The 12997-nt window shown below is 41.7% G+C and overlaps 2 protein-coding genes and 1 pseudogene across 4 annotated transcripts; 2 read left to right on the top strand and 1 right to left on the bottom strand.

The window, feature by feature from the left end:
* Positions 1–350: 350 nt before the first annotated feature.
* Positions 351–8966, top strand: med22 (mediator complex subunit 22). 3 transcript variants are annotated; one of them, XM_027273677.1, is made up of 5 exons: positions 351–422; positions 5556–5691; positions 5772–5852; positions 7041–7249; positions 8417–8966. In XM_027273677.1, the coding sequence occupies exons 2-5, from the start codon at positions 5569–5571 to the stop codon at positions 8610–8612; spliced, it is 609 nt and encodes a 202-aa protein (XP_027129478.1). In that variant the 5' UTR covers positions 351–422; positions 5556–5568; the 3' UTR covers positions 8613–8966. The 3 variants fall into 3 exon arrangements, with proteins under 3 accessions (XP_027129478.1, XP_019119459.1, XP_010743801.1); XM_019263914.2 differs by lacking the exon at positions 351–422 and adding an exon at positions 5203–5335; XM_010745499.3 differs by lacking the exons at positions 351–422; positions 8417–8966 and adding an exon at positions 5203–5335 and having other exon boundaries at positions 7041–8087.
* Positions 641–3676, top strand: LOC113745701 (mediator of RNA polymerase II transcription subunit 22-like; annotated as a pseudogene).
* On the bottom strand, positions 3987–12986 carry ciiih9orf78 (chromosome III C9orf78 homolog). Its single transcript, XM_027273658.1, has 10 exons — positions 12784–12986; positions 12399–12458; positions 12256–12307; positions 11217–11287; positions 11032–11109; positions 10620–10817; positions 10376–10512; positions 9431–9535; positions 9131–9323; positions 3987–4160 (listed from the first exon to the last, which is right to left on the bottom strand). Exons 1-9 carry the CDS (start codon positions 12858–12860, stop codon positions 9226–9228), a joined length of 876 nt encoding a protein of 291 aa, XP_027129459.1. The 5' UTR covers positions 12861–12986; the 3' UTR covers positions 3987–4160; positions 9131–9225.
* Positions 12987–12997: the final 11 nt, after the last annotated feature.

The raw sequence follows: 12997 nt of genomic DNA, 5'->3' as shown, positions 1-12997 counted from the left end.
ATCGATATCACTGAAAAAAAGTATTATTGGATAATAAACGACCCTTTTTTTCTAAATTAAAAGTGTTTAATAAGTAAGTAAGTCTTTAGTGTTTTCAATTAAAAATAAAAATGAATATTTATAATAATAATAAAAAATATCAAGAATAAACATTAATGCATTAATATCACTGAAAAAAAAGTATTATTTGGATAATAAACAACCTTTTTCTCTAAATTAAAAGTCTTTTATTGTGTTTAATTAAAAATAAAAATGAATATGAATAAAATCGCGTGCTGCATCACTGACATCCCATAGAGAGCGGCAACACACACCGACACACCGATGTTAGTCACCTTTAAACAGCACAGAGAAGAAGAAGAGGCGGTGTGCTGGTTCTGGTTCGGTCTAAAACTCTTTGTTTACGAACCATGCGGTAAAAGGTGAGTACTGACCCGCACAGCGCGTGCGTTATGACGTATTCATGCGGTACTGCTGATGTTTAAATACATAAAGTGCGCGTGAGCTGTGTGTGTGTTAGAGAAGCACGCGCCTTGTTCATGCTGGCTGGGTGTCTCTCGCGCTGGTTTGTTTAATGATTAATTAGTTTTTAAAAATGCAGGTGCGCGGTGTGTGTAATGTGGGACAGGTAGGCGTTGCCATGGGCTACCAGAGAGAGTCTCCCTCAGAGCAAAGAGACTGCGGCGAGAACTACAACAAGAGGCTGAAGGACGACATCAAGTCCATCCTGGACAACTTCACGGAGATCATCAAGACCGCCAAGGTCCTCCTGCACACTCATCAATCAATCAATATTAATCATTAATAATAAATAAAACACTGTTTCCTTTGAACAGATAGAGGATGAGACGCAGGTTTCCAGGGCAACCCAAGCGGAGCAGGACCACTATGAGATGCACGTGAGAGCAGCCAACATTGTGAGTGCGAACAGCTGTGAGAGGTTTTTGTTTTGTCATGATGAGAAGAGTCATCTGCTGACCTTCTCATCTCATGTCCTGCTCTCCCTTTAGTTATTATAAAGACATTTAAAAACTACTGAGGTGGACCAAACAGGTTGTTCATATAATGTACGTATAGTTCCATAATTGCAAAAGGTTTAGATAAATGCCAAGATACTTAAACTGGTTAAGCGGGGGAGAAAGTGTTTTTATGGAGGTATAAAAACCCCAGATGGGCAAGTTTTCCAGCGCCAAGGGTTCGCCGTCACATCCAAACATCATGATTTCAGTCTTGTTTTCATTTAGATTCAAAAAGTTTGAGGTCATCCGGGATTTACATCGATTTAACACAAGCAATGTCTTTACAGAATCATTAGATGTCAAAGGGAAATAGATCTGAACATTAAAAATGAAAAGAAAGATGTACTTAATGGCAGCATAATAGCAAGAAAGAATCGGCCCGATGATAGAGCCTTGGGGGACCCCGGGAGTAAGAGAGGCTGAGGATGAAGTGAATTCACCGAGCTGCACAGAGAAACTACTCCGACCACTGAGCGTGGTGCTACATGAAACATAGAACATAATGCAGACAGGACTACGTTACACCGAGCATGCAAAAGGTCTGTCATGCTGCCGTATGTACAGAGAATTCCCTGGTGTAAATATAATAATATACATGAATACACAAGTTAAAAAGATATCTAAGAAAAATACAGCAAATCTAAAATACATAAACAGTAAAAATATGGCAAATGCAGAGTGCAGACTTTGGGGGGTGTATGTAGACATGCTACATAGGGATATATACAGTATAAATAAAGTAGAGAGGTAGATAGTGACGTAATACGGTAGATTATCGTCTTAAACACATTTCCTCCAGACTCAGCCTGATATTTTTGCATAATTTTGAAAAGTTTGGGATCTCCACTAGAGTTTAAAATAAAGAAAATCTTAAAAGTATTCATATGAATATAATAGTTTGTTTTAATCGTCTTAAAGTAAGACTCATAGTGTTTTTGTTACCTTTTAGAATGAGCCTTTTATATCTGCAGACATCACGGGTCCTCTTGCATGTGTCCACCCAGAAGTGAAGACTCTGTGACAGCTTCTGGACTGAATGTCTTCGTTTCCCCCTCTCCGGTGTCGTTTGTATCCATCAGGTACGAGCTGGCGAGCCTCATGAAGCTGGTGTCCGATCTGAAGCAGTTCCTGATCCTGAACGACTTCCCCTCCGTGAACGACGCCATCAGCCTCCAGAACAGCAGCTGCGCTCGCTGCAGGAGGAGTGCGACAAGAAGCTCACCCTCGCTCCGCGACGAGGTCGCCACGACCTGTATGAGCTAGAGGAAGATATTACTCCTCCAGGTACAAGTAGGCTCAACATGCCAAACACCCCACCCACCCACCCCCACCCCTCCTCCACCCATCCTGCCGCTCCATGTACTGCCTCACCATTTTACTATTCACTGCTGAGCCCGAGGAAGGGTTTAAGTTCTGCGAACAGCACCATTCATCCATCCACACCAATCATTCTGTGAGGTTGTCGTGATGGAGCTCATCTCACAAGTGTCTTTACATTGTTACTTAAAGTGCCTTGACTTTTTTAAATTGCTCTAGGACGTGTGTACAGTTTAAACGGAGAGGCCTTCAGTATTAAAGCTGAATATTAGCAGTGAACTTCAACTACGACAATTCAACATGTTTTTTCGGTCAGACTCTCGTCAGAGTTTCCTGATCTGCAGCATGGGAGAAGATGCACGCTTTAGAAGAAGTTCAGTAACAAGACCTTTACTCCCACTCATTTACAACTAAAATATTTAAAGTAATGATATAAAATACACTTAAAAGCTATCAATGGATTTTTATTGCAACACAAAGCTTTGTAGAGAAACTCCCTTTTAGAAGAATTGAATGAAACTTTATGAGAATATAGATTTTTATAATCGTGTCACTCTTTAAAATTATTTATACGTAGTATTTAAATGACAAATGTAAGGGTGATGACCTGTATGGTAGATTTTAAGGAGTTTCTGTTGAAGCGATCAGGTCGATTCCGTCCTCAAAGACCCGACGCGTGACTCAAGCTGTAACCATACACGCCTACACACGTGGTGCGCTTGACATGTGTACCAGTTTGTGCCAGTAGACCAGAGTGATTTTTAAGAAATAAAGCCCGAGACAAAACACTGCAGTAGTTTGTCTTGTTTTCTCTCAGTCCTGTCCGGACATGCTCGGTGTGGGCCCTTCCTTCCTCGCTGCACTCACCTGCTTTCTCCTCCATCAGCAACAATTGCACTTTTTTTTTTTTCGCTGAACTTGAAACAACGGTTGATAGGTCACACCTCTAGTTGACAATCCAGTTTCGTGCTCCTGCATAACCTCCATGCTTCTATCGTATGTGTGCCCCCTCTGTGTTGTATGAATGTGCTTATGCTGACCTGCCGCTCTCGTCTGCTCCTCCTTTCTGTGCTGCGCTGACTCTTTGGCCCGCACTGGTTTCCGCTCCGCAAAGCTACAGTCAGTGGGACAGCACTGATCTGCCGCTGTGCGACGCCTACCGCCGGCGAGACAGTTGGGCCTCCCCGGGCAGCAGCTGCAGCTCGACACAAGGCGACCGGGAGGACGTGGAGGGACCTCCTTCACAGGAGACAAACCCCCAACACCACCTCAACGGACACGGGACGACGTCGTCTATAGGAAACCATGAGGAGAAACTGGACACGATTGGAACCATTTAGTTTCCGTGACACACCAGTGTTTGATTAGATCGTCACTGTTTTTTGTGTCATGGACTAAAGCTTTGGCATTATGGATTTATTTGTGCATAAACAGAAAATAAAGTGTGAAATGTATCAGATGTAACCTTCTCAGTTTAAATGACTCCAGACTTATATACTCTGTATATAAATACAACGCTAAAGACGTTTAGTACATTCCAGTAGATGATTTTTATATTCTCATGATGGACTTTGCTTCAGTATTGTGTATCGGATGTTTATTTGTGATGTTTTTACTCTCCAGCACTGGTCACATTAAAAACAGCTCCAATCTTGTGGTTTCATGTTTTTAATCAAATCTGTTCCCTAAAAACAAAAGTTGCACAACTCAAAAAGTCAAAACTTAACTGAACTTAAAAAGCAAAAATCAGTTCAGGAACAGCACTTGACATTTCTTACATTATTCCTCCACAGATTCTGGTCAGACAAACGCATGACAAAGTAAATCTACTGTATACAGACAACCACATGGACTTATTTACAATCTTTAGAAAACACTGTCATGAGGAATTCATCCTTAAAAACAAAGATCCAGCTCCTCAATATCGTCGATTCATCTTCTGAACTTCTCGTAATGGTAGTCATCTGTGGCCTTTTCGTTGTTTTGGCGTTTGCGGTAGTTTGGCGGAGACGACGCTGTGGAGTCAAATGATAGGTTTCAGAAAAGTAGTCAGAGAGTTCATGGAAACAATGCTGAACTTATTATCTACAGTTGAACACACTGCCGTTACAGCGTCTTACCTTCTGGACCTGGTTTCTCTGTGTCTCCCACGCGCAGCGGTCTCGCTTTGGGCTCTTCTCGGTGCTGTGGTGCCTCTGCGGTGCGTCACGTCCTCATGATAGACTGAGAAAAGACATTAATAACCAACTTTCACCTCTCAAAGCCTCAGAGTGTCCTCTCGCTAATACAATCCAAACGGATTGGCAGATTGAAACTAGAAGGGGATTACCACATGTAATTCATACAGTCATTATTTATTAATAAGCAGTGATTAAAAACATTATTTCCAGTAGTTTATGAATTTATTTGTGCTATAATCAAACATAACATAACTAAATCTAAAACTGCTGTATCTTTATCAATCAATCAATCTGACTTTATTTGCATAGCACGAATAATATGAAACACAAAGTGCTTCACACATCTCATCCTCTTGCAGTGAGGAAACACCGGAGGCAGGTTAAACATAATAAAATAAAAAATGGACTGAGCTACTGACGTTAAAAAGATAAGTGTCTTCAAACAACCTTTTTTCTCACTTAAAAGTGACTTTTATTGTGTTTCAAATAAAAATACAAATGAATATTAATTAATATTTATAGAAATTGTCTAAGAATAAACATTAATGCATTGATATCACTGAAAAAAAGCATTATTTGGATAATAAACGACCCTTTTTCTCTAAATTAAAAGTGGCTTTTATTGTGTTTTAATTAAAAATAAAAATGAATATGAATAATAATCGCGTGCTGCATCACTGATCATCCACTAGAGAGCAGCAATACACCGACACACCGGATGTTAGTCACCGTTAAACAGCACAGAGAAGAAGAAGAGGAGGCGGTGTGCTGGTTCTGGTTCTGTCTAAAACTCTTTGTTCACGAACCATGCGGTAAAAGGTGAGTACTGACCCGCACAGCGCGTGCGTTATGACGTATTCATGCGGTACTGCTGATGTTTAAATACATAAAGTGCGCGTGAGCTGTTTGTGTGTTAGAGAAGCACGCGCCTTGTTGATGCTGGCTGGTGTCTCTCGCGCTGGTTTGTTTAATTGATTAATTAGTTTTTTTTAATTAAATGCATGTGCGCGTGTGTGTGTGTGTGTGTTAATGTGGACAGGTGAGGCGTTGCCATGGCTACCCAGAGAGTTCTCCCTCAGAGCAAAGAGACTCTGCTGCAGAACTACAACAAGAGGCTGAAGGACGACATCAAGTCCATCCTGGACAACTTCACGGAGATCATCAAGACCGCCAAGGTCCGTCTCTGCACACTCATCATCAGTATGCATTCATTCATTAATTAATAATTAAATAAAACACTGTTTCCTTTGAACAGATAGAGGATGAGACGCAGGTTTCCAGGGCAACCCAAGCGGAGCAGGACCACTATGAGATGCACGTGAGAGCAGCCAACATTGTGAGTGCGAACAGCTGTGAGATGTTTTTGATTTGTTATGATGAGATGTCCTGCTCTTCCTTTAGTTATTTATAAAAGACATTTAAAAACTACTGAGGTTGACCAAACAGGTTGTTACATATAATGTAAATATAGTGCCATAATTGCAAAAGGTTTAAATAAATGCTAAGATACTTAAACTTGGTTAAAGACAGGGAGAAAAAGTGTTTTTAGGGAGGATTTAAAAACCTCAGATGGGCAAGTTATTCCAGAGCCGAGAGGCCGCCACATCCAAACATTATGATTTCAGTCTTGTTTTCATTTAGAATCAAAAAGTTTGAGGTCATCCAGGATTTAACATCGATTAGACAATCAGGCATTGTCTGTACAGAATCATTAGATGTCAAAGGGAAATAGATCTGAACATCATCGGCATTAAAAATGAAAAGAAAGATTATACTTAATGGCAGCATATATAGCAAGAAGAGAATCGGCCCGAGGATAGAGCCTTGGTGGACCCCGGGAGTAAGAGAGGCTGAGGATGAAGTGAATTCACCGAGCTGCACAGAGAAACTCCGACCACTGAGCGTGGTGCTACATGAAACATAAAACATAATGCAGACAGGACTACGTTACAACGCAGCATGCAAAAGGTCTGTCAATGCTGCCGTATGTACAGGACATGCAGAGAATTTAAATGGAGTTTCCCTCATATCCCTGGTGCAAATAATAATATACATAAATACACAAGTTAAAAAGATATCTAAGAAAAATACAGCAAATCTAAAATACATAAACAGTATAAATATGGCAAATGCAGAGTGCAGTATGTTGGGGGTGTATGTAGACATGCTGCATATGGATATATACAGTATAAATGAAGTAGAGAGGTAGATAGTGACTGTAAATACTGTAGATTATCGTCGTTAAACACATTTCCTCTAGATTCCTCCTGATGTTTTTGCATAAATTTTGACAAGTTTAAAATAAAGTAAATCTTGGTTTGAGTAAAGTATTCATATTGAATATAATATGTTTGTTTTAATCGTCTTAAAGTAAGACTCATAGTGTTTTTGTTACCTTTTATATCTGCAGACATCACAGATCCTCTTGCATGTGTCCACCCAGAAGTGAAGACTCTGTGACAGCTTCTGGACTTTTAAGAATGTCTTTGTTTCCCCCTCTCCGGTTGTCGTTTGTATCCATCAGGTACGAGCTGGCGAGTCTCTGATGAAGCTGGTGTCCGATCTGAAGCAGTTCCTGATCCTGAACGACTTCCCCTCCGTGAACGACGCCATCAGCCTCCAGAACCAGCAGCTGCGCTCGCTGCAGGAGGAGTGCGACAAGAAGCTCACCTCGCTCCGCGACGAGATCGCCATCGACCTGTATGAGCTAGAGGAAGAATATTACTCCTCCAGGTACAAGTAGGCTCATACATGCCAAACACCCCCACCCCTCCTCCACCCATCCTGCCGCTCCATGTACTGCCTCACCATTTTACTATTCACTGCTGAGCCCGAGGAAGGGTTTAAGTTCTGCCGAACAGCACCATTCATCCATCCACACCAATCATTCTGTGAGGTTGTCGTGATGGAGCTCATCTCACTAAGTGTCTTTACATTGTTACTTAAAGTGCCTTGACTTTTTTAAATTGCTCTATGACGTGTGTCCGGTTTAAACGGAGAGGCCTTCAGTGTTAAAGGTGAACGCAGCTGAATATTAGCAGTGTAAACTTCAACTACGACAATTCAACATGTTTTTTTGGTCAGACTCTCGTCAGAGTTTCCTGATCTGCACATGGGAGAAGATGCACGCTTTAGAAGAATGTTCAGTAACAAGGCCTTTACTCCCACTTCATTTACAACTAAAATATTTTAAAGTAATGATATTAAAATACACTTAAAAGCTATCAATGGATTTTTATTGCAACACAAAGCTTTGTAGAGAAACTCCCTTTTTAGAAGAATTGAAATGAAACTTTATGAGAATATAGATTTTTTATAATCGTGTCACTCTTTAAAGATTATTTATACGTAGTATTTAAATGACAAATGTAAGGGTGATGACCTGTGTGGTAGATTTTAAGGAGTTTTCTGTTGAAGCGATCAGGTCGATTCCGTCCTCAAAGACCCGACGCGTGACTCAAGCTGTAACCATACACGCCATCACACGTGGTGCGCTTGTACATGTGTACCAGTTTGTGCCAGTAGACCCAGAGTGATTTTTAAGAAATAAAGCCCGAGACAAAACACTGCAGTAGTTTGTCTTGTTTTCTCTCAGTCCTGTCCGGAGCATGCTCGGTGTGGGCCCTTCCTTCCTCGCTGCACTCACTCTGCTTTCTCCTCCATCAGCAACTAATTGCACCTTCTTTTTATTTTGCTGAACTTGAAATCAACGGTTGACAGGTCACACCTCTAGTTGACAATCCAGTTTCCAGTGCTCCTGCATAACCTCCATGCTTCTATCGTATGTGTGCCCCCTCTGTGTTGTATGAATGTGCTTATTCTGACCTGCCGCTCTCGTCTGCTCCTCTCTTTCTGTGCTGCGCTGACTCTTTGCCTCGCACTGGTTTCCGCTCCGCAAAGCTACAGTCAGTGGGACAGCACTGATCTGCCGCTGTGCGACGCCTACCGCCGGCGAGACAGTTGGGCCTCCCCGGGCAGCAGCTGCAGCTCGACACAGGGCGACCGGGAGGACGTGGAGGGACCTCCTTCACAGGAGACAAACCCCCAACACCACCTCAACGGACACGGGACGACGTCGTCTATAGAGAAACCATGAGGAGAAACTGGACACTGATTGGAACTCATTTAGTTTCCGTGACACACCAGTGTTTGATTAGATCGCTCACTGTTTTTTGTGTCATGGACTAAAGCTTTGGCATTATGGATTTATTTGTGCATAAACAGGAAAATAAAGTGTGAAATGTATCAGATGTAACCTCCTCCTCAGTTTAAATGACTCCAGACTTATATACTCTGTATATAAATACAACGCTAAAGACAGTTTAGTACATTCCAGTAGATGATTTTTATATTCTCATGATGGACTTTGCTTCAGTATTGTGTATCGGATGTTTATTTGTGAATGTTTTTTACTCCTCCAAGCACTGGTCACATTAAAGAACAGCTCCAATCTTGTGGTTTCATGTTTTTAATCAAATCTGTTCCCTAAAAACAAAAGTTGCACAACTCAAAAAGTCAAAACTTAACTGAACTTAAAAAGCAAAAATCTCATTCAGTTCAGGAACAGCACCTTTTCTACATTATTCCTCCACAGATTCTGGTCAGACAAAGTAAATCTACTGTGTACAGACGACCACATGGACTTATTTACAATCTTTAGAAAACACTGTCATGAGGAATTCATCCTTAAAAACAAAGAATCCAGCTCCTCAATATCGTCGATTCATCTTCTTGAACTTCTCGTAATGGTAGTCATCTGTGGCCTTTTCGTTGTTTGGGCGTTTGCGGTAGTTTGGCGGAGACGACGCTGTGGAGTCAAATGATAGGTTTCAGAAAAGTAGTCAGAGAGTTCATGGAAACAAGTGTTGAACTTACTAATCTACAGTTGAACACACTGTCGTTACAGCGTCTTACCTTCTGGACCTGGTTTCTCTGTGTCTCCCACACGCAGCGGTCTCGCTTTGGGCTCTTCTCGGTGTCTGTGGTGCCTCTGTGGTGCGTTCACGTCCTCATGATAGACTGAGAAAAGACATTTATAACCAACCTTTCACCTCTCAAAGCCTCAGAGTGTCCTCTCTCGCTAATACAATCCAAACGTTTGCAGATTGAAACTAGAAAGGGGATTACCACAGTTCAGGTGGATCAGGCTGTGCTCAGGTTGCAAAATCAACATGACCTCACTGCTTCATAAGAAAAAATCTAACCTTTCCTAACCTCAGCGTGGAGTAAGATAAGCACCATCAGTCTATCTATGGTGTTACCAGTGATGGTGGAATTTCTAAGCAGCATAACATCTGTGGAAATATCTATCTATGGAAACAAGCAGACAACTGTAAGACGGTAAAACAGGCTGGCACGGCAGAAACCCCACACTACAACACTCAGTGGGTTTAAGCACGATTTAGACATTCAGGAAGAAATACGGCAGAAGGTTGTCTTAATGTGAGCGGGATGCAAGGAGTGAACTCCACCAGACTCGATGAAACGGGTTACAGCCAGGATAATAAGTCCTGGGAGTGAAAGAAGAAGACGGGAACATCTTTACATGCTACGTGGGAGAGTCCTCTGTGAAACAAGGTGTCAGGTGGCCGGGGGAAAACACCAGAATCCCCACGACTGTGTCTCCTTGGAGACAGGTCTCTGTTGCCTCCACAGGTTACCACGGCAGATCATGGGGATTTATTACAGAGGAGTACTCGCAGACTAGAATACAGAGTGGCTGAGGCTGCTTCTTTAACAGCCAGAATAAATGACACTAAAAGGAAATTTAACCAGGTTTGGAATAATACCCTATCCTATGATGTCGCTAAGGGGATGCTGGACTTTGTAAAATGAATATAAAATGAGAAAAGAACTCACAGCGGTTGTGTTGGACGTAGTTGACAGCGATGTTTGTGGGTACGAACGATGTGCCGTGGTCTTTTTTCTTGTTCCTTTGCTCTGCCAGAAGTTTGGCCTTTGCCTCCTCTGTGAAGATAATGTTCTTGATCTTTGCACTAGAAAAGAAAATCGCACAAACACGATGTCAGTGCCAAAGTTGGAACCGTTCTGTCGGCTGCTCACTTCCGTATCTCAATGCAGAGAAAGACTCTTCTAGACTTACTCAATGCCGAGATCAACTTCAGGAATCCCGCTCAGCATCTGATTGGACAACATCTCCTCCGTCTTCTTGGCAGAGTTGACTCGGATGCTCTCGGGCAGCTCGTACAGGTGGTCCTCTGCGTTCTTCACCTTAACTTTCTGTTCCTCGGCTTCCACCAAACCCTTCTTCTTTTTCAGCTCTGTCTCGATATATTTCATCCTGAGAGGATACATTTATGAATGTCCAAATGTTGTTGTATCTCATGTCATTCTAAAGCAGCTTTAACTACTGGAAAGCCATCTACACCAAGCATACTGGCCCTCCACGTGCAGGTAAGCCATGTGTGAATACTGAAGTTTAACATGTAAATATGTGCAGAAAAAATAAGAAGTAAGTGCTCCAGTTAAGGGTGTGTCTGTATGTCATGACGTACATGTCTGCATCTTCGTCTCTTCTGTTGGTTTCAGCAGAAAAGGACGTGCCCAGGTTGAGGTCCGTCTCGTCTTCTGTCCTGCGTGGGGAACACATCAGAGGTCAAATCAGTCTGTGATGACAAACATACACAATGTGTTAATAACACTGCATTAGAACATTTAAAGCAGTCACAGATTTACTTACATGTCCCTGTTCCTGTCTTTGACTTTCTTCATGTCTACAACACCTCCAGTCTTCAGTTTAAAAGGGTCATTCTGTCAATAATAATAATAATAAACACAGTTACAAAGTGTTTTACAATAAAACAAACCACAATAACAATGAGTTAAAAACTTGACATATGACATGGAACATAAAACAGTCAGATCTGATCTCTTCAGGCAGGTTCTGGCACAGTCTTGGAGCCCTGACTGCAAAGCTTCTGTCACCTTTGTAGATATATTTGGACCGTGGGATGATCAGGAGTGACACATCTGAAGATCTCAGGGAACGAGAGGGAACGTAGGGCACTAAAAGTTTGACTAAATAACTCGGGGCGAGGCATCTCAGGGCTTTAAAAGTAATCATCCTAAAATCCACGATTCTAAGACTGGGGTCCACGAGCCATAGGTTGGGGCTCCGCAAAAAGAATTAGTGATAAATGACTAAAGTTATGGCGTATCATTTAAAAAGCACATAACTTTGAATGGGAACCACTATGTCATTCAATAGCGCTCACTTACATTAGGTTTAGGACATTAAAAACTCCTGAAATGACTCTTTGTCTCTTTGCCTGGGACCAGAGGACGCACTTGCAGCTCCCGCAGCTGATCTAATTAGAAAAATGGACACAAGTCCGTCCACTTCAACAAGTGATGCAAAGGCCAAACTTGCAAAAATATGAAGACAGTTACCGCAAGTTTTGTTTTACTGAGAACAACGATGGAAGACTGAATGTGTCATGTGTCTTCAGGTACTAGAAAGAAGCAGCATAAATAACTCCTCTGGCATCTAGGAGTACGAATGGCAGTGAGGATTATAAGGGGGTCCAAACAACCAAAAAGGGTCAACTGAGGGAACTTGAAGTCCACCTGTGACTCCCCAATAAATGCTAAACCTGGATCCTGTGATTACCTTCCCATGTGATCAGCTGTGCAGGTGACAACAACAACAACACACATATAAAAATTGGCTACAACACTGATTAATCTGAGTAAACTGAAATCAAACGAGGGTCACTTACATCAATTTCAGCCTCTGGTGGCAGCTTCTCTCCCACCAGCAGGGCGGTCACACTAAATAAAAAGGGGGGAAATGTGTTTCAGAGACTTTAACTTTTAGATTTTTGTTTGCGTTACAGCATCTCATGTGTTACATTCACATTACCTGACTCCGGTCTGTCGTTTCCGCAAACTCTGAAGCTCTTTAGCCTCTTCTAGTTTTGATCTAAACGACAAAAGAAAGACACATAAATTAAATAACACATGTTAAAAAACACAACAATCAGTATTTCTGATTTCTGATTACTTGTGTTGTCACATATGTTCTTTCTGTCTCTGCTGTGTTTGTTTACTCACCTTATCAACAAGTACACAGCATGACTGTCTTTGATTCGTTTGTATTTGTAGTCTGTATTATAGTTGTATTTTGTGAAAATATAAAAAGGTAATTGTTGTTTTTAGCTCAAAGAGCTAGCTACGTAAGCTACGTAAGCTAACGTGTGTGTCGCATGTTTTGTTTTTGTGTTTACGTCGTAAATAAAACACTTCACCTGACTTCTTCGGTTGTCTCATCCTCCTCCACATCTGAGGAGTCCTTCCTCCTCCTGAAGTTTTTGCCACTCGGCATATTTGGTCCAGAAAATGAAGAAGATGATGATGGTGTAGGTGCTGAGCTAAGCTGTGAGCTAACGTACAAAACGTTACGTAACTTCCGTGAATACTGTTTGAGCTAACGTACAAAACGTTACGTAACTTCCGTGAATA

The sequence above is a fragment of the Larimichthys crocea genome, chromosome III, assembly GCF_000972845.2.
Source record: "Larimichthys crocea isolate SSNF chromosome III, L_crocea_2.0, whole genome shotgun sequence".
NCBI classification, from domain to species: Eukaryota; Metazoa; Chordata; class Actinopteri; family Sciaenidae; genus Larimichthys; species Larimichthys crocea.
Note: the sequence above shows the minus strand (reverse complement) of the source record. Positions and strands in the feature narration are given on the sequence as shown.

Bases quoted from the DNA above. Each gene is read 5' to 3' on its own strand.
- med22 (XM_027273677.1), top strand. From the start codon at position 5,569: ATGGCTACCCAGAGAGTTCTCCCTCAGAGCAAAGAGACTCTGCTGCAG. The intron at 5,853-7,040 runs GTGAGTGCGAAC...TGTATCCATCAG, and splicing joins ACGTGAGAGCAGCCAACATT to GTACGAGCTGGCGAGTCTCT. The intron at 7,250-8,416 runs GTACAAGTAGGC...CGCTCCGCAAAG, and splicing joins GAAGAATATTACTCCTCCAG to CTACAGTCAGTGGGACAGCA.
- ciiih9orf78 (XM_027273658.1), bottom strand. From the start codon at position 12,860: ATGCCGAGTGGCAAAAACTTCAGGAGGAGGAAGGACTCCTCAGATGTG. The intron at 11,288-12,255 runs GTAAGTGACCCT...TATTATTGACAG, and splicing joins CACCAGAGGCTGAAATTGAT to AATGACCCTTTTAAACTGAA. The intron at 11,110-11,216 runs GTAAGTAAATCT...TTCCCCACGCAG, and splicing joins AAAGACAGGAACAGGGACAT to GACAGAAGACGAGACGGACC.